This window comes from Lactuca serriola, chromosome 7, assembly GCF_051521515.1.
Source record: "Lactuca serriola cultivar US96UC23 chromosome 7, Lser_US96UC23_V15, whole genome shotgun sequence".
Taxonomy (NCBI): domain Eukaryota; kingdom Viridiplantae; phylum Streptophyta; class Magnoliopsida; order Asterales; family Asteraceae; genus Lactuca; species Lactuca serriola.
In genome coordinates this window covers 188,528,988-188,550,810 of record NC_136414.1, presented here as the reverse complement: position 1 = coordinate 188,550,810, position 21,823 = coordinate 188,528,988, and the positions used below count along the sequence as shown (strand labels likewise).

The 21,823-nt window shown below is 33.3% G+C and overlaps 1 protein-coding gene across 1 annotated transcript; it reads left to right on the top strand.

The window, feature by feature from the left end:
* The first annotated feature begins 16,375 nt into the window (after positions 1 to 16,375).
* Positions 16,376 to 21,598, top strand: LOC145063958 (Protein kinase superfamily protein). The gene is made up of 9 exons (XM_079011507.1): positions 16,376 to 16,512; positions 16,583 to 16,706; positions 16,892 to 17,353; positions 17,478 to 18,080; positions 18,896 to 19,123; positions 19,196 to 19,296; positions 19,800 to 19,914; positions 20,005 to 20,415; positions 21,117 to 21,598. The coding sequence occupies exons 3-9, from the start codon at positions 16,946 to 16,948 to the stop codon at positions 21,297 to 21,299; spliced, it is 2,049 nt and encodes a 682-aa protein (XP_078867633.1). The 5' UTR covers positions 16,376 to 16,512; positions 16,583 to 16,706; positions 16,892 to 16,945; the 3' UTR covers positions 21,300 to 21,598.
* Positions 21,599 to 21,823: the final 225 nt, after the last annotated feature.

The window sequence follows — 21,823 nt, the reverse complement described above, 5'->3', positions numbered from 1 at the left end:
TGACTTGTGAGGTTGTAAGTTTTGAGGTGTAACGGACTTGTTCAATCTGTTGGATATATTGTTGGTGGATTTAATGTCGTTATGGACTTTAAATCGTAATAGATAATTGCTTGAAAACCTTTGTTCGTTGAAGTTAATACGATTTTTTTAATATGTCAACAATCGAAAAAGATTGGAATAATGTCACGGCATACACCACTTTAGCAATATCACAATCAATGAATAAATGTTGAGTTGTCCAAATCACAAAATATACACGATTCAAGCCAATCCTTCTAGTTAGAATATTAACCTTTATAGGGACAATTTCGATCCAAATAGTAGCAGCACCCAATGAGCCCAAAGTTCGGTCATCAATGTAGTGTCTCAAAGAGGAAAAGTCCCCCAAATGAGATAAGTCTCACGTCCACATGTCATTATCATGATTGGTGTTAAAATAATGCGGAATTTGCATATGGATAACCATTTCCATGTCATCAATTCCACTACGTATAGGTAGTATCCAATCCGACTCCCAAAAGCCAAAAGAAAATCGAATGTCAACCATAGAATCATTTTAAATTGCAAGGGAAAATAATCTAGGAAATAATTCACAAAAGGACTTTTCATCCCTCCATTTATGCTTACAAATCTGAGTACATCCATTTCCAACCATCTTTGCATGAAATGAGCAACATCGACATCTCCGTTAGGATAAAATGCATAGTAGGAGGCAAATAAGCTACAATATAGAGCACTCATTTAATAATATCTGACATAACATAATCTCATTTAATCCAAGTAATTTTTTGGTAGCCCAAATCACACCCTCAAATGAAAGCATTTCATGCACTTTCCAAAGCCTTCGAAATTGTTAATGGAACGTTCAAAATAGAAAAAAAAAAAAAAAAAAAACACCTAAAATTCGATTGAAAAAGTGTTAGCCTTCCACCAATCGATAATGCTTCAACTTTCCACCGTGAAATTTCATGAAAAACTTTTAAAGAGTCGGACATCAAGTTTCTTTTTTATCATTGTTGATACCAAACAGGAGTTGTGACAAATAAAAATCAGGGATTGCACATATTTTTTAAGGGGATGCATTACTAGAAAGAAAAAAAAAAGTTTCCGAATGAATTTTTCTTCACAAAATCGTTACTAAACCGACAAATTTACACTAAATTCACATTTATCAAACTTTGTGATGGAATGTTGACGGATTTGTGACAAATTTTTGAAAAAAAAAAATCATTAAATTTACATTTGACGGAAAATTTTGATACATAGTAGCTCCGCCCTTGAACAGGAGACCATATTAATTGAAAGCAAGTTTTTTGTCTTATGTCCCAAAATAGCTACAATATCATTAACTTTGCCCAAAAGCAACATTTATTTAGAAAATATTAATTTTCGATAAATAATGCAAAGTCCTGAACTCAAATTGAAAAGACGCAAAATACATGCAACGCTTCTAGAATTCTTAGGTGAACACTCTCCCATTACTAAATAATGGGATGTCAGGCCCACCAAGCCAATTACACCATTTGTTTGCAAATAAAACGTAATATAATGGTAAAAAGGGGTATCGATCCTCGGAGAAATGGTTGTATTCAATCACCAATGCAATCTAAAAGAACTATTGTAAATAAACTAACTAACTACAGTTAAACTAAAAGGGGGGGGGGGGTGTTTGATTACTTGAAAACTAAAAGACTTGAATAACTAAAAACTTGCAATTAAACAAGATAGTGAGATGCTCAAAGGTTGGGAATAATTGGTTAACTATGACAATTCAACACAATGAACATTTATGTGTTTATCATTAGGATCTAATACAAAGCTTATCATTCATCCCAAATTGGTTATAGCAATCATGAAACATGAGATGCCAAGATTCCTCATAAGTAGTATGGAGGTTGGGGAAGCCCACAACACACCTTCTTAATTAAGATCAAGGGTCAATTGAAGCAATTGATCCCAAGAAATCAATTAGCCTTAAGAGTGAAGGAATCCCCAATTCCTAGAGGATGTCAAATGCTTACACATCCATAAAGGAGTTATGATTCATAAGCTAGAGATGATTTCTACCATCATAAAGCTTTTGTTCTAGATAAATTCAATGATCCAATGCAAAATCAAAGAAACAAATCAACAATTGCTCATTCAATTACTAAGCTCATGATCAAAACATCAAATAAGCATAAGAATTACAAACTAGAATCATAAACATGGAATAAATTGATAATCAACATAAATCCTTCAAAACCCACAAACATTCATTGGTTTTCAGCCAAAGTCAACCAAATAAGAGTATTAGCCACTCATGGCAACAAAGTAATAAGAACAATAATCTAATTGCATAAAGAAACTACCTAAGATTTGGAAAGATGAAAAGAAATGGTTTGGAGCTCCCAAAATCGCCTCTTGCAGGTCTCCAATGATGAAAAATCGTCAATGAGCCTCTAGATCTGATCCCCTAAGGTTATGGTGTGCCAAATGACCAAAATGCCCAAACTGGGCAGTTGCGCGGGTACCCGCGCGACGAAAATTCCACCCACGCAAATGTTGTTGTGTTGCCATTGGTCCACCATTCCACTACTCCACCCTTCCACTACCAAAGATTCCTTTGGTCCCCCCTGTCCATGTAATTTGAATCCACCAATCATCATTTAGCTACCAAATGGATGCTCCAAACCCAAAATTAGAAATTTATGATCCATCTTCACAAGCCTAAATAATCCAAGCCATCAACTTTAAAAGCCCAATTCTTCTTCTTTGATTTCGCCAAGCCCAACAATGCATCGGGAGCCCACTAAGTCGTCTTCACTCTAATCCACAATCACAAAAAGCTCCAAAACCCTGCAAAATTCCTCATGCAACATAACAAGTCCTCGATACGATCCATGATAAAAAAAAAAATTAATTAAAATACAATGCAATACTAATAAAAAAACTAAAAATCTAAAATAAACTAATAAAAAGAAAGAAATAAAATAAGCTATCACTAAAACGTCATAGGTATAAAAAAGATATGAAAGTTTTAAGCCATTCGATCCCACCATAAACCTTTTAAAATTTCATTGATTATAAGCTTCTTTATATTGCCATGTGAACGCCTTCCATTACAATGAGAAAGGGGAACGGAGAAAGAGGATCTCCTTATCGTATGCCTCATTTAAGAGGAAACTCTTTGGAAGGAGAGCCATTGACCAACACGAAAGCCTTGGAAGATATAAGGCAAGAATCGATCCACCGTCTCGACGTAGAGCCAATACCCATAGCTTCCACTATGTTAAAAGATAATCTCAATTAAACGAATCGTAAACCTTTTCAAAATTATCAAAAGCTTTTGTTTCTTCTTAGACCATGTCACCACATCATTCACTACCAAAGGCCCATCAAGAATTTGTCTATTCTTTAGGAATGCCGATTGTATCGTACTAATAACCGAAGAAAAAACCCGACTTAACCTATTGGCTAGAATTTTTGTCACAATCTTTTTTAACTAACGCATTTTAATAAGAAAGAACTAGCAATAACCCTCTTTGTAGTTATTGCATTGTAATTTTTAACTAACGCGTGGCGTTAGTTAAAAATTACAATGCAATAACTACAAAGAGGGTTTTTTTATCCAATTTATCTAACTAACATGAAACTTTTTTGTTTCTAAAAGCTAACCACCCAAAAGAGAACGTAACAATCTTTTCAAACATCTCATCCTTCTTTTTGTATTATGTCGGTGGAGCAGTTGCATTATCTCTTTGCCAAATGTGAAGTTGCAGTGAGAATGTGGGGTGTGGTTTTTAGATGGTTGGATATTCAACCAGGGGAGTTTAGTTCGCTTTGGATTGAAGTTGATTGCTAAAGAAATTGTTAGTGGATGCTATTGTTGGTACATCGATTTGGTATATTTGGAAATAGAGGAATGCAATGCTTATTTGCGGATATGTTGAGAAGAGAGAGTTATCTTTTATGTGATACAACAATAGAGATACATAATGTCCTAATAAATGGGTTTGTTGGCTTCAATAACCACTTAGAGTGTGTTCGACACGGAGTGTTTGAGAGCTTTTAGCTTCTAGCGTTTGATAAAACGCTCCGTTTAAAACAAAAAGTCTCGTTTGACACTACAAGCTTCTTGCGTTTAGTTTAATCAAAACGCTCCAAATCTAAATGTTACTTCATGTAGCGTATAACAAAACACTACAAGATACCCGCTACCTACTACAAGCTACCCGCTAGCAGCTAGTTTTGCCAAACACGCCCTTAATATTTTGTAATTGGATTTTTAGCCTACCAACTTTATAGTGTCTTTTTAATATATTACTGTTTTATAAAAAAAATCTCATTGATCTAAAACTTACCTCAGTCAAAGACGCAAGCATTTCTCAAAGGCTAAATCACTCATAAGAAAACATAGACCTTAATCCCTCAAGAATGTTGCACACACCAATAAGGACTTTGTAAATGGAAATGTAGTAAATGCCTAAGACTATCCAAAACGACTTTTATCGATATTGAATGGCCACCAATTGAAAATATAGAAGCTTTTAGATTAGAAAGTTTTTTCCTAAACCATTGAATGACCATCATTAATAACTTTCCACTTGACCACTTTAGACATATTTTTTCCCATGAGAAATTAAATATCCTCCTATCATTTTCTCCTACTTATATTCCTATCTATGTGAAATAGTGACAAATGTCATATTTGACTAATATTAATTATATATTAATACACTTGTCATCATTTCAAATGGATAGGAGGACAAATAGGAAGAAAGGTAGGAGGATATTTAATTTCTCTTTTTCCCACCATCAAATCGAGGTATTTAAAGGAAAATTAGATGTTTCACAAATTCGTTGTATTCGCCACCACAATCTTGTATTGAAAACCAATTAGACTAATCAGCCTAAATTCTTAACAAATATAAGATCTTGAATTTTCAAGATCAAAGTAATGAACAATGAATTACAACCTTTTAAAGTAGGTTGAAACTCCTTAACAGAAGTCATCATAAAATCTCTTAATAAATCCCAACAAGATTTTATAAACTCAAACATAAAACCATCGGGGCCCAAGGGATTTATCAATTCCACAATTGTAGACAACTATCAAGAGATGAGCTGTCAAGATCATTCCCGTCAAGTTTTATCATTCACATGTTTAATATGCAGTCAATATGTTGTTATTATCTTTCCTTATTTTCCTCATTAGTTAGCTGTAAAGTTGTATTATTTATACCGTGTATTTTCTTCATTCAAAAATATACAAACATAAAACATTCTCCAGATCTTCTTCTCTTTTCTTTATATGGTATCAGAGCCTAGGCTCATATCATTGATACTTCCAAAATGTCAGGCACAACGCCCATTGTAGAATCAAGCACAAACACATCTCTGATTGTCAACACCACTTCCAAAGACAATCTAACCATCGTCAATTTTCCTTCTACCCTAAAACTTACATCCACAAATTACCTTGGATGGAAGACACAGATCGAAGCTCTTCTCCATGGTCTTGATCTGTACAAATTTATCGATGGAACACCCCCCCCCCCCCATCACCAATTGTCGCACCTGACGGTACAATCTCACCCCATGCCGATTACTCCAAGTGGTTTCGGCAAGACAGGCTCTTGTTTGGTGCACTTGTTGGCAGTCTCCCCCCCCCCCCCCCCAATTGTTCCTCTGATAACAAATGCATCATCTTCTCAAGATGCATGTAAAACCCTAACTAACACTTATGCCTCATCGTCACGAGGACATATCAAGCAACTTCAACACCGCCTCAAACACATCACAAAAACCTCAAATCAAACCATCACCGAATATATGCAAAATATCAAAACCGTAGTTGATGAACTTGCGATTCTTGGCAAAAAGCTTGATCAGGAAGACATTACAGATGTTGTCATCAACGAACTAGATCCTTCTGCATACAAACCGATTCTAGATGCCATTCATGCTAGAGACTCACCAATCACATTTAATGAACTCCATGAAAAGTTGATCCACCATGAACTAATCCTTGCCCAACAAGTCTCATCCGCAACTATCCACCAACCAGTCACCGCCTTCTATGCAAATCATCAACAACGTCACAAACCATGGACACCACGACACAACAACACAACTGCTGGTCTATTGCCCATACCCAAACAAACCTCTCCACCTGCAACACAGAGACCATTCTTGGGAAAATGTCAGTGGTGTCATCAAAAAGGACATGTCCTTAGCAACTGCAATACCTTTAAAACCTTTTTTCCCACAGTATTTGTACATCCTTACAATCGAAATTTGCAGGTTACTAATGCACAGGTTCACACGATGTCTCCACAGCAAATAAACTCTTCCAGCATTGCAAATTGGCTCTTCGACAGTGGTGCCAGCTTCCATGCCACAAACGATCTCAATAACTTGTCCATCCATGCTCCATACGATGGGACAAAAGAACTCGTCATTGGGGATGGTTCGTGTTTACAAATCTCTCACATTGGCTTAGTAATTATTCAAACACCTCACACACAACCCATTCTCAAACACGTTCTCTATGTTCCATCTCTCTCTCGCAATATTATCTCTATCTCTCGATTATGTGTTGATAACCACTTTCTAATAGAATTTTATTCCTTTGTTTTTGTCATTAAGGATCTGACATCAAAAATTCCCCTATTCAAGGGCACAGCAACCAAAGGGATGTATGAGCTCCGTTCATCGCTATCGCCCCAAATCTTCACCATCCCCTGCACCAATTCATCCACCTGGCACCACAGATTATGACACCCTCAACACAAAATTTTCAAACAATTATGTTATGTTCTTTCTTTTTCTAGTTCAATTGACAATTGTAATTCTTGTCAAATTAATAAAAGTCATCGCCTACCATTTCATAAATCATCCCTCACTTCTAATGCTCCTTTAGATCTCTTGTTTTCTGATGTATGGTGCTCTCCAATTGAATCTATTGATCACTATAAATACTATATTATTTTTGTTGATCACTTCACAAAATACACATGGTTGTATCCCATGAAAAAGAAGTCTGATTCCTTTGATATCTTTACTCGTTTTCAATCTCTGGTTGAAAACTATTTCAACACTAAAATCAAGCAATTCTTTTCAGATAATGGAGGTGAATACTTAAAGCTAAGATCTCACTTCTCATCTTCTGGCATCACTCATCTCACCTCTCCACCCCACACACCAGAACATAATGGTTATGCTGAAAGACGACACCGACGTATTGTTGAAACTGGCCTTGCTTTGTTATCACATGCAAATATTCCCACAACTTTTTGGCCCTATGCCTTTACCACAACTGCTTACCTGATAAACCGCCTCCCAACCTCAACCCTTCACAATCTATCTCCCTTTCGGTGTCTCTTCAACAAAGAACCCAATTACAGCAAATTAAAAAGTTTTGGCTGTCTTTGTTACCCTTGGCTTCGCCCTTACTCCCCACATAAAATTTATCCTCGTTCAACACCTTGTGTATTCGTCGGGTACTCACCAACACAAAGTGCTTACTATATCTTTGATCCCGTCTCTCACAATACTTACACCTCTCGACATGCTATTTTTGTTGAAACAGAAATTCCTTTTCAACGACTTACCAATGACCCCCCATCACCTTCCACAATAAATCTTGATCATTGGCTTACTCTAAGCATACCAGTTATTGGCTCCACAGAAACCCAAACCCATCTTGAACCCTCAACACCATCTAGCACACCTATTATCTCACCTATCAACTCACCACCCCCTTCTCCAATAGAAAATCCTTCACCTCCTCCCTCCCCAGAAGACCATACTCATCCTACAAAAATGACCACTCGTCCAAATCCAAAACCAAACCAAAAATACTACAACTCCAAATTTCATCTATACACTATTTTTACTACCTACCACCATTACTCAAGCACTCAAAAATCCCTCATGGCGACAAGCCATGCAAGAAGAGTTTGATGCTTTGGAGCAAAATAAAACCTGGTCTCTTGTTCCTTCTTCTACTGCTCAAAACCTTGTCGGCTACAAATGGGTCTATCGCACTAAATATAACCCTGATGGTTCCATTGACAGACTCAAAGCCCGCCTTGTAGCCAAAGGATTCCACCACCACTTTGGCATTGACTACCGTGAAACCTTTAGCCCCGTTCTTAAACCTGCCACACTTCGACTTGTTCTCTCCCTTGCTATCTCGAACAGTTGGCCTCTTCGCCAACTAGACATAAACAATGCTTTTCTTCAAGGCCATCTCCATGAAGATGTATATATGGCTCAACCTCCAGGTTTTGTCAACTCATGTTCTCCTAATCATGTTTGCAAACTCAATAAAGACATTTATGGATTACGCCAAGCCTCTCGTGCCTGGTATGATGAACTTAAAAACCATCTCTTATCTCTTCATTTTAAACCCACCAAATCAGATTCATCCCTTTTCATTCTTAAACATTCTTCCTCTTATATTTTAGTTCTTGTCTATGGTGATGACATCATTGTCACCGGTCCATCTTCCTCTCAAATCTCTAACTTCATCTCAACTCTAGCAACCAAATTCTCTCTTAAAGATCTGGGATCTCTTTCCTATTTCCTTGGTATTGAGGTACTTCCCCATCCTACTGGTATTCTTTTATCTCAACGAAAATACATTCTTGATATAATTACTAGAGCAAATATGTGTGAGTGTAAACCAATATCAACCCTAATAACCACATCAGCACCATTAACCTTAACTGGAGGTACACCCCACCCCTCTCCTACTGAATATCGAGCTCTCGTTGGTGCTCTTCAATACCTATCCCTCACCCGACCTGATATCTCCTTCACAGTAAATCGTCTATCCCAGTTCATGCATGCTCCAACCTCCCTTCACTGGATTGCTCTCAAAAGGTTACTAAGGTATCTTCATGGCACTTTATATCATGGTATCCTCCTAAGAAGACAGTCACCTCTCACATTACATGCATTTACTGATGTGGATTGGGCTAGAGACAAAGATAACTACCGCAACACAACTGGTTACATTGTTTACTTCGGTTCCAATCCCATTTCATGGAGCTCCAAAAGACAAAGCACTCTAGCAAGAAGCTCTACTAAAGCTGAATTTAGAGAAGTTGCTTCCACAACTACTGAAGTACAGTGGATCACCTCATTGCTTAGTGAACTTAGTTTTTCATCATGCACCACTCCCACCATATATTGTGATAACCTTAGCGCTACATCCTACTCTGCAAATCCAGTTTTCCACTCTAGAATGAAACACCTTGCCCTGGATTTTCACTTTGTTAGAGAAAAGGTACAACAAGGAACACTTCGTGTTCAGCACATTGCAGGTGACGATCAGGCTGATGCTCTCACCAAACCACTACATAGACCTCGTTTTCATTATCTTATCTCCAAGATTGGTCTTCTCTCTGGATCGTCCATCTTGCGGGGGCATATCAAGAGATGAGCTGTCAAGATCATTCCCGCCAAATTTTATCATTCACATGTTTAATATGCAGTCAATATGTTGTTATTATCTTTCCTTATTTTCCTCATTAGTTAGCTGTAAAGTTGTATTATTTATACCGTGTATTTTCTTCATTCAAAAATATACAAACAGAAAACATTCTCCAGATCTTCTTCTCTTTTCTTTATAACAACTTCCTAAATTTCATGCTCCGTAAAATTAAGACGCATGTCCAAAAGATAGTTATTTAAACAACCAATTATCTTGAAAATGTCTCTCTACAATGTTCGTTATATTTGGTCGCATAAAAAGAATGAAACCATTTTTACCAACTTTGGATCAACACACCAAGTACCATCAATCATGATCCCCCAACCCGTCATTTGTCTCGTTTGCTTATTATAATACCATGAAAAGATCATGAGTTTTTATCGATATTCCACTGAATTTTAAATATAAATGTTCTTTATTTTATAAGTATAGAAGAGTTTTAAGAATAGCAACCCGGTTTTGAATTTCAAGATCTGTAGCCATCCACGAGTCCATATCTTTAACATTTCTCATTCAAGTTGTTAAATGATTTTTTAACATTTTTTTTATCACCTAAACACACTTATTAAATCTTATTCCTAAACTACTTATTGTCCGCAACGAGACTTGAATCCTCAACTCCTTAGGCGAGAGACACATATCCAACACCTTGATACCTTAAAAAATGGATTACTTTGTTCTTAACAAAAACAAGGATTAAGTTATAAATAGTTCGTAGCAAAAACATTAATAAATTATAAACTAAAAAGTTTCTTGAATGAAAGTTAGAATTCATGGTATCTTTGTATTTTTAAATTTTTTTTTGGTACTTATTATCAAATGTTGATCATATTGATTTCATTTTGATATACAGTACAAAATTTATATATATTTTCTTATTCTGGTAAGCATTGACGTTTTGACTAAAGTCAGTCACATTAAACAACATTGGAGTCAAAGGCTACTCTCCATTATTCATATTTATACTTGAATTGTTGGCTTTTATTGCACATAAATATCATGGAAATTCCTTTTGGTCATGTTTTAAATTTAATGTTATTCCTACCAAATTCATAAACATTTGATTTAATTATAAACTGAAAATAATGTTTTAGAATGAAAATGTATGCAGAATTTATGGTATCTTTTAAAATTTTAATTGAACTTTACTTTCTAAATGCTAAATACAAAAAATTGATTTGAAATTAAATACATAAGATTGCTTTGAAATTCATCTATTTGTTTGTTAAAAACATAATCATTGACCCCGCAATGAAAACGTAGCGGTTGAATCGTTAAGATACGAAATTACACACATAGTGGCGGACGCAGACTATTTTAATAGGGGTGTCCCTCATACTTCAAGCGGGTGCACCTAATAGAAAAAAAATTTTAAAAAATTTTTTACACTACGAACCGAAAATTAAGCAGTGGCCCAGGACCCCCAATTCTCCACATAGGTCTGCCACTGTACACACAAGATGTCTAGAGTTTAAATTCTGTCATGACGTACAATTTACCATTTAAAAAGAAAACATAATCCTTATATTTTATAAATACTTACGGTTATTATTTTATTTCAGAATATATTGAAGATGGACAATTATTAATGAATTTATTCACATAAAAAAGTATCATGTCAAGTTTTGATTTGGATCAAAGGTTTCCTCCCTTTCAAAAAGGGTTGACTAAGGTGGACATGCTACGCATAACGCTTGAAGAATAGAGAGAGAATTCTTTTCTTTTTCTTTATTTCTTTTTTCTTTTTGGCTTATACGTAAGTACGTAACAAATAATTATTTACTTTATAATATATTTCTATTTTCTCTTATCTTATTGTTTTATTCTAAAATTTGCTAGTTAATATATATACTGAAAAAAAGCTTTTCAGACGTTTAAATATTTTGAAATAAAATAATAATTGTAGTTAACTGATTTGTGTATTCTATGATTTGACAAATTTATGATAGTAAAGGGTACGTATAGTACCACCCAAAGCAATTAAACCCGTCGATCTAACCCAATAATTAACGAATTGAGTTAAAAAAGATTCATTTAACTAAATTGATTAATCCGATTAATTAAAAAATTGAGTTATTGTTGGATTTTCCAACAATTTCAAATCGCCAAACCATTTATATATATATATATATATATATATATATATATATATATATATATATATATATATATATATATAGGGTTAAACGTGAATAATATATATTGTTTGAATGTATGACAAGTTTTGGACCGTTAGATTAGATTTGTATATGACTAAGATTTGATGGTGTACAATAGTTACAATGGAACACAACACATATAAACATTTCTTTTAAATAAAATAAACTTAAAAATAGTAATTATAAGGGCACAAATGACATTTTGATTAAGTCCCAATATGGAAGTTGAAAGAATTAAGGAGAACACATTTATCTTAAATCAAAAACAATATTTAGTTATCAAAATGAACTTTAATTGTCTGGATATCAAGAAATGATTCTACGTGAATCATATTGAAGAATCGAAGAATTCTCTCAATAAAAAGAGATGAATATGAGTTTATTCTTTAAGAATAAGGGTTAATTTATGAGTTTTTTTTTAATATTTTTAAAGAATATAGGCATATATATTATACAGTAACATATCATTCTTTCAAAAAAATGTATCGCGGTATAATCATGAATATATATTAAAACAATTATAACCATTCTTATAACATAAAAAACAATTTTTATAACATAAAACAGTAATATATACAACATTTTGAAGAATATACATATCCATCTATACTGCATTCTTTAAAAAGATGTTTGTAATATATAATATATAATATACAATATTCGTGAAGATTAAAAAAATATAATATATACTAAATTCTTTCAGAATATAAAAAAGTTTATGATATATACTATATTCTTTAAGAATTTGTTTGTCAAAAGAAAAACTAAAATACAAAAGCCCTACATTTTTCTCCATTGTTCATCAGGTTTCATCAATCTCTAATCATCTCCAAACAACCAACACTACCTACATTTTTATTTCCCATGAAGTGCTTAAAAGAACCATCTTTAAGGTGCTGTTTGTTTTTTTATAAAAACCTTTTCAAACCACTTATTGCTGCGCGGCGCAGCACACGCACAACACTTTCCCTCTCGCAGCAGTTTGTTTTTGGGAAGACTTCAGACTACAAAACCTCTACGCGTGTGCTGTGTGACGCAGCACTTGACTTGCCTCTTCTAACCTCTTCAGCTTTCATTTTTTCTAAGTGTTTTTTTTAAGAATTTTTGTATAACTTTTTTTTTAAATTTTTTTTAAACTTTGATTTTTTTTAATTTTTATTTACGGATATGATACAATTTATTTTTATAATTTCCACGATTTTTTTTAATTTGTTTTTTTTTAATTTTTTTACTGTTTTATTAATAATATTTTCAATTTCAGTTACATTTTTTTAACGTGTGTAATTTTTTACGAACTTTGTATACAACGTTTGCAATACTTTCTTAATTTTTTATTATTTTCTTTTTTAATGTTTTTTAAAATTAGTTTTTTTTTCTAGAATAAAACTATTAGCTTCTTTTACATTTTTTTATGTTTTTTTTAAAAAAAGTTTTATATTTTTGTTTTTTACATGTTCTTGTTATTATTATTTCAGTGTTTTAAGACTAGAATTATTAAATTTTCAGTGTTGAGAATTATTTTCAGTTTATAAAATTAGTTTATTTAAATTTTAGTTTACTGCAGCAGTCTGCAGATGTTAAAAAACAAACATGCTTCTTATTATAGGCTGCAGTCGTTTGTTCCACCTCTTCTGCTACAGAGGATTGCAGAGATGGTCTGCAGACTTCATGAATTTTCGCTTCGAAAAAACAAACAGCACCTAAGTATGACTTTCATCATCTTCAAGAGAATAATACCCTGCAGTATGTATATAAAACTCAGATTACTTAAATGAAATACAATAGCATTTAATATTCTGTAAGAATGTTTTGCTAAAAACTGACAACTACCAAAAAAACAAACTTTTCATTACATTATTGGTTATTCACAAAAACAGATGAATATATATTACATTTCATTTTCATATTCTTTAAGAATACAAGCAAAATTAAATAAAGTGCATGAATTCTTGTAAAATAGGTATTATATACGAAGTTCTACAACTACAGGAAAATGATAAACATACATTGTTCTTCAAGAATGTGTAATTAGAATTGTAAACTTCTAAAAAAAAAATGTAGCAAATTGTTTATTCTCATATGATGATTCTTCAAGACTGGCAAGTTTATACTTGAAAAAAAAAGACGAAAAGTCATTTCTCAGACTTGTAAAAAACTAACTAAATTGAATACCCTTATATAGTAATTTCGAGTTATAAAAAAATAATTATAAAATAATGGAAGATGATTAAGTACGTATTTTTTTTTTTTATAAAACCATTATTGTTCCTGTATATTAATAAAGAATAAAAAATAAGTAGAGTTCTAACTGTGAGAAAAAAATCATATTCTTCAATAATTTTTTTATGTGTTGCATAGTTTTCTGAAGTTTGACAAGCTAACTTGATTTTCTAATATGATATAGGGTTAAAATAGTCAAACTTGAAAGGCAGCTAAGCAGTAAATGTATCATTATTTTATTAAGATTTTGTAGCTGTAAAGTTGGAGCATTCTTCAACAATTCATAATTCCTTAAAAAAAAATTAAAAATTCAAAGACTAAAAAAATGTCATTCTTGTCTTGTAGAGCATAAAATCAAGATAAATAGAATAATCAAAATTAGTCATATAAAGTTTAAGCAATGAATGGTATTTACTGTTAACAAGTCTCCGATTTGTATTTTGTTACAACTTTTGGAGAGAAAAAATCCAACTACTTTTCCCCTCTTTCATCGTCTGACAAGTTTCTTCAAACTACAAAGAGTGTCACAAAAACAAATAATTGGGTAAAGAAGTTACAAAGAAAAACAAAGGAAATCACTGAAATGATGAACTAAAAAAAGCGAATTGCATGGAGAAAACGTTACCTCCCGATTTGCACCAAGAACAAGGGCTCAAGTCTCCTGTTCAGTTGAAATTCTTTTGTGAAGAAAAGACGTGAAAGATTAGATGAAGATAGGTTATTAAAAGTATCTTAACTTCTTCCATATTTAGCGGTTTTATATTTTAGGTGTTTTGATAAATTTGATTTTTAAAACCGGTTTTACCATTAAATATAATTATTAAAATTACAAATTTAACCCTATATTTTGATTGGTCCACAAGTGGTCGTACATTCACACAATAATTAGTGTTTATATATGAACCTAACTCTCTCTCTCTCTCTATATATATATATATATATATATATATATATATATATATATATATATATATATATATATATATATATATATAATTATTTGACATGTAATACTTTAGTTATAATCCATTACATCCAATAATTACACCTAAATCTAACCATCATTATCTTCTGAAATCCAAAACACAAACAATGCCGTGTTATTTGTTCAAGTTCGAATCTTATCACCTCATATGATAAATGATATGTCAAATTGTATCATTCTTTATTTACTTATGACATGTCATTTTTAATTTATGTTTTATGATTCACATATATTGCCATGCCTATTTTGACAGCTTTTCAAATAGTGTGAAAGGAGTTACTGAGAATTCATAGTTTGAGTGACCAATTGGATAAATGAATTTAAGATTTGGATAACTCCTAAGAGTTCACAGTCAATGTTATTGACGAAATCTTGTGAGTTATGCAGACAAAAAACTATTTTTGATTATGTAGTGGGGTATTCATTTAATTAATTTGCTAATAGGAACCATAAAATTAGTATAAATTACGTCTTTTAGCTACAAAACCCATTTCTTACAACTTATTTATGCTAATCATTCCCTTTGTTTTGGTCCCTTTACTAGGCCTAACATTTGTGATTTAGTAAATCGTAGTAAATCCAGTTGTTAAAAAAACCATATATCTTGCCAGAAGTGTAGGTGTCTAGACATATTTAAAGACGTAAATTAATGCATTTTGTCCCATTAGCAAAAGACATGGACATCATTTTACTATAGTTTCACATTGGTAACTATTTACATATTATATTGTAATTTTTTTAATTTTATTTAAATAATTATCAACGTATGTAACTTATTTAATGTTTGTTTTTTCTTTATGAAAACATCTTACTTTCAATTATTCTAACTACAACATAATATGTAGAGGGATAACCTGCTACCCCTTTACCATTCGTATAATTGAGGATATTTATCTAAAGGACAATACTGCAAAAAAAAAAAAAAAAAAAAAAAAAAAAAAAAAAAAAACTATTTTATCTAATTTGAGTAATTTCTACATTTAAAGTTTTTTATATTTTAAAAATATACTGTTTTTCCATATGTAGGTGTCTAGATGAGGTGGGACCAACGAGTAATGGATGTGGGCTTAAGTCTCTACCCTCCTCCTGTTAATGCTTTTTATGACCCCGGAATTTACCCCCCGACGCGCCTTTTAACCGACTTCTCATAAACTTTAGTTATTTTATTTTAATTATAAAAAATTAAATAAATAAGATTCGTGTAAAATGCAACTTTACATAAAAGTATGATAAGAGATATAATGATTATGTTAAATGTGGTTATACATACTAAAGTTAACAAAGTTCATTTGAAGGACAAACACGTGAGTTGATTACTTTTTGATGACAAAAAAGTTAAAAAAAAAAAACCAGGGACCATTTCCAGTTTTCCATATGTGAACAAATTTAACACAAGTACAAAAAAAAAAAAAAAAAGAACTTAACATATAGTTTATTAGAAAATAAAAACTGAGATTCTTGATTGAATTATTAATAAAGATAAAATGATTTATTACGAATAAATCCAAGTTTTGACTTGCGAGTGGTGGTAAGGATGTCTCAGTACACAAGACCCATCTCCCTCTCTCTCTCTCTCTCTCTCTCTCTCTCTCTCTCTCTAAAAACAACAGACTTCTAAAGGCTGCCCCAAACTGTCAGAATATATAAATGCTAAACAAGAAAATGTATAGACTTTTTCTTTAATTTTCTTATTTTTTTTCTTTCTAATTTCCATTTTCCATTTCTGGATTTCAGGAATTAAACCCCTCTGTATCTATCCATTCATCCGTCTCTCCCCTTCCTCTTTCGCAGATCCACGACTTTCCAAACCCTAGATCAGACAACAACAACAACTGCATTATGCAACTCTCACTTTCAGGTACTATTTTTATCCTTTTGTTGTTCTGATCACTGGGTATAAAATTATTTCGATTTCGTAACCTGGGTACAGCTTATTTTGAAGTAATTTGACTTAATTACGCACGAATTTCGGTCAAGCTGCTGGAATGTGCTTGTATTGGAGACTAATTTCTGAGATTTTATGATTTCGTTTTGTTTTTTTAGTGAAATTGGGGAAAAGAGGTGGGTGATTGAAGTGAGTTTTGCATTCGGTGGATTATGGGTTGTGTTTGTGGCAAGCCTTCCGCCATTGACGACAGCAGAGAGAGTCCTAGGGACAGATATGGCGATAAAACTCAGTCTGAATTACGTGTCCCTAGGGTTGCATCATCAAGAAGAGAAGTCTACAGGGTCAAATCACAATCAGATAATAACGATGGTGGACCAATGATTATCGATAAACATGTCAATGGCTCAATCAGATTACCAGGAGAGAATCTTGAAAGAAAAAGAGAAAAAACAGAGTCCATCATTTCAACCCACCATCCTGTTCTAACCAGTGTCCCTAGAGCCACCGAAGGTGAGCAGGTGGCCGCCGGTTGGCCACCATGGCTGGCGGCAGTTGCAGGTGAAGCTATTAAAGGATGGGTACCCAGAAAAGCAGATTCTTTTGAGAAATTAGACAAGGTTTCTTTCCTTATTCTTTAAACTTTATCTCCAATTCATGAACATGAAGCATTTCCTTAAAGTTACACACTTTATTCATATTAGCAACATACACATTTTATTTATTTATTTATTTATTTTTCAGATTGGACAAGGTACATATAGTAATGTTTATCGAGCACGTGATCTTGATCATGGAAAGATTGTTGCACTAAAGAAAGTAAGATTTGACAATTTGGAGCCTGAAAGTGTCCGATTTATGGCTAGAGAAATTCACATTTTACGCAAACTTAATCATCCAAATGTTATAAAATTAGAAGGTCTTGTGACCTCACGAATGTCATGCAGTTTGTATCTTGTTTTTGAGTACATGGAACATGATCTAGCTGGACTTGCTTCTCACCCTAATCATAAGTTCACAGAATCACAAGTTAAATGCTACATAAGGCAGCTTTTGAAAGGTCTTGATCATTGTCATAGTCATGGGATTCTTCATCGTGACATAAAAGGTTCAAACCTTTTGGTTGATAATAATGGGGTTTTAAAGATTGCTGATTTTGGACTTGCGAGCTTTTTTGACCCTGGTCAAAGTCAACCGTTGACTAGTCGGGTTGTGACTTTGTGGTATAGACCACCTGAGCTTTTACTTGGTGCTACTTATTATGGGACAGCTGTTGATTTATGGAGTACTGGTTGCATAGTTGCTGAATTGTATGCTGGAAAGCCGATAATGCCTGGAAGAACAGAGGTATGTAATTTTTATAGGTTTGACATTTGGTATAGACTATAGATACTTAAAATTTTATTCAAAAATGTCACAAATTTCAAAGCTTTATTTAATATCCTTCACAAAGTCTCAATCTTTATTTGATATCCATCACAAAGTTCAAAGCTTTATTGGAATACTTATCATTATCAGATATACATCATAAAATTCTAAGCTTTATTCGATAAACATCCCAAAGTTCAAAGCTTTATTTGATATCCATCACAAAGTTCAAATCTTTATTTGATGAACATCACAAACTTCAAAGCTTTATTCAGTAAACATCAAATAGTTCAAAGCTTTATTCAGTAAGCATCAGAAAGTTTAAAGCTTTATTCGATATACATCACAAAGTTAAAAGATTTATTAAATACCCATCACAAAGTTCAAAGCTTTATTTGAATATACATCAGGAGTTGGAATCTTTATGTGACACCCATCACATTGCTTAAATCTTTATTCAATATACATCACAAAGTTCAAATCTTTATTCAATATACACCACAAAGTCCAATGGTTTATTCGGTATCCACCACAAAGCTCAAAGCTTTATTCAAATAAACATCACTATTCAACATACATCAAAAAAATCTAATCTTTATTGATATATATATATATATATATATATATATATATATATATATATATATATCACAAAGCTCAAAGCTTTATAAGATAAACATCCCAAATTTCAAAGCTTTATTCATTTAACATCACAAAGTTCAAATCTTAATTCAATATACATCACAAACTTCCAAACTTTTTACTAACGAATCTTGTCATATTGTGGAATCCAGGTGGAACAACTCCACAAAATCTTCAAACTTTGTGGCTCTCCATCTGAGGATTATTGGAGAAAATCAAAATTGCCTCATGCCACCATTTTCAAACCTCAGCAGCCTTACAAACGATGTGTTGCAGAAACATTCAAGGAATTTCCAGCACCTGCATTAGCACTCATGGAGACTCTTCTCTCCATAGATCCTGCTGACAGAGGATCCGCATCTTCAGCCTTGAACAGTGAGGTATGAGTTTATGTGCATGATCGTTGACCCGACCCATGACCCCATTTAATGCATCTTTTTCTTTACTTACAGTTCTTCACTACAAAACCACTCCCTTGTGATCCTTCAAGCTTACCAAAATACCCTCCAAGTAAAGAGTTTGATGCTAAAATACGCGATGAAGAAGCTAGAAGGTACGTTTGATTAACTTTATTTACATTTTATATAATTTTAGCCAAATGGGTTTGGATATATTTTTTTAAAGAGTAAATTACATTTTTGCTCCTAAAACTTTTCTCTTGCAATTTTGGTCTTTATTTGAGGTTTTTGTAATGTTTTGGGTTCTTGTTTCTAGTAAAATGACTATATTTATGGGACTAAAATGGCAAAAGTCAGCTATAGCTATACTCAGGGACCAAAAATCGTCAACTTACTTGAAATACAGACCAAAAAAGTTACAAGAGCCTCAAAAAAGGACTAAAAACGTCACAAGAATCTCAAAAGGACCAAAATTGCAAAAAACAAGCTATACTTAGGGGCCAAAAGTAGTCATTTTACTTGAAACACAGACCTAAAAAGTTACAATAGCCTCAAAAAAGGACCAAAAACGTTACAAGAACCTCAAAAGGACCAAAATTGCAAAAACCAGGTATACTCAGGGGCCAAAAATGTAACTTACTTTTTTTTAAAATTCTAGACAAGCTGCAGCTGGAGGCAAGTCTCACCGACCCGATCCCGAAAGGCGAGCCACACGGGAGTCTCGAGCCATGCCAGCTCCTGAAGCTAATGCTGAACTTGCATCTTCCTTGCAGGTAAAGTTAGGGATGGTTTAGTAATTTTACATAGTTTATTTATTTTTTTTGGAACTAACAAACAAAGTGAAATGTGTTATGTGAAAGCAGAAAAGACAAGGGCAGTCTTATTCCCGTAGCGAAAAGTTCAACCCTCAACAGGAGGAATCGGCATCAGGCTTTCGGATTGATCCACCGAGACCTTCTCAAAATATGGAGGAAGAACAAACAAACAATCTGCACAAAAGAGCTTCACATTCTGGGCCATTGGTTCAAAGGGCAGCATGGTCAAAAGTTGGAAAAAAAGTGGAATCAAATGGTGGAGATTTATCAGGAATTTCGGGTCTAGTGGCTGCTCGGAAGAGTATGTTGTCTGAAGATCGTAGGGACAAATCGGGAACTTCACAACATCATCCAAGATCGATTAGCCGATTTCCTGGATCACTTAAAGAAGCTTCTTCAAATGCTGCAAGCCACCCTAATGATGATGATGGAAGATCAAGTAATAAAGATCCGGTTTCTGTAAGTATTCAATGCGAGCAAATTGTCAATTTTACCCTAGATGCACAGACTGGACAAGCTTTCTAGGGATATTTTTTAAGATAAGAATAACGAGAGGGCATTTTGTACAGACAAGTGATCAAGAGCGAGTCCCACTGACACAATCTTAATGGTCATGTTTAGTCTTGTGATGTTCTGTCGTGTCATGTACCGATTCTGTCCGGTCTTGTCCTCTTCTGTCTTGTCATGTCATGTCATGTATTTATTCTGTCTAGTCTTGTCATGTTTTGTCGTGTCATGTACTGATTCTGTCCGATCTTGTTATGTTCTGTCTTGTCATTTAGTGATTATGTCCGGTCTTGTCATGTTCTGTCGTTTCATGTACTGATTTTGTCCGGTCTTGTTATGTTCTGTCGTGTCATTTAGTGATTATGTCCGGTCTTGTCATGTTGTGTCGTGTCATTTAGTGATTCTGTCCGGTCTTGTCATGTTCAGTCCTGTCATGTCATGTCATGTCATGTCATGTCATGTATTGATTCTTGTCATGTACTGATTCTGGCTAGTATTGTCTTGTCCAGTCTTGACATGTTTTGTAGTGTCATGTTTCTGTCTAGTCTTGTCTTGTCTTGCATAACAAACGGGGCCAAAAGTAACATTTTTTTTCATGTTACAAATGTTACACGGAAGATTTCTTGACTAAGGAGTTTTATATATTTTTGTAGCTTGGATACGGATCGAAAGGAAGCAAGATTCACTACTCGGGTCCATTACTAGCTCCTTCTGGGAAAGTTGACCAAATGCTAAAAGACCATGATCGACAAATCCAAGAAGCTGTAAGAAGAGCACGTGATAAAACCAAAGTGAGAAAAGTTCAAGGAGAGAACACATTCTTTTCTGGTCGATAAGCTCAAAAGATTCATAAACACGGATCATCAAGAATGAATTTGTAGACGATATAAATTCATGTATAACGAGCTAAATGTTTAAAAAGTTTTCACCCCTTGTCTTGTGTATAGTGGCATTCGAACGAATTGTGGGGGTTCATACTTGATTTCTTTTTTTTTTCTTGTCTTTCTTTGGGTAGGGAAGAGGAAAGGGTGTGTTCTTGCAATCCAAGTTCAAAGAATGTCCAATCTGTATCATTAAGCAATTGTGGTTTCTAAGACTAATCTGAGTTTGAAATTGAGCCATTTTGTTTGTTTTTTGTTTTTTGTTTTATATGGGCAAGTTTAAGCTAATGAGTATCTAATGAGATCCATTTTCGGCTTTGTAAATGTTGTGTTTTTAACTTTTATATATATATATATATATATATATATATATATATATATATATATATATATATATATATATATATATATATATATATATATATATATATATATGCATTAAATATTACAGTTGATAAGTAGAACTATATTTAGAAAAT

What these genes read in the sequence shown, in the direction of transcription:
- LOC145063958 (XM_079011507.1), top strand. Translation starts at nt 16,946, where the DNA reads ATGGGTTGTGTTTGTGGCAAGCCTTCCGCCATTGACGACAGCAGAGAG. An exon ending in CGCGATGAAGAAGCTAGAAG is followed by an intron (nt 19,297 to 19,799) that starts GTACGTTTGATT and finishes TTAAAATTCTAG; the next exon opens with ACAAGCTGCAGCTGGAGGCA. An exon ending in GTAATAAAGATCCGGTTTCT is followed by an intron (nt 20,416 to 21,116) that starts GTAAGTATTCAA and finishes ATATTTTTGTAG; the next exon opens with CTTGGATACGGATCGAAAGG.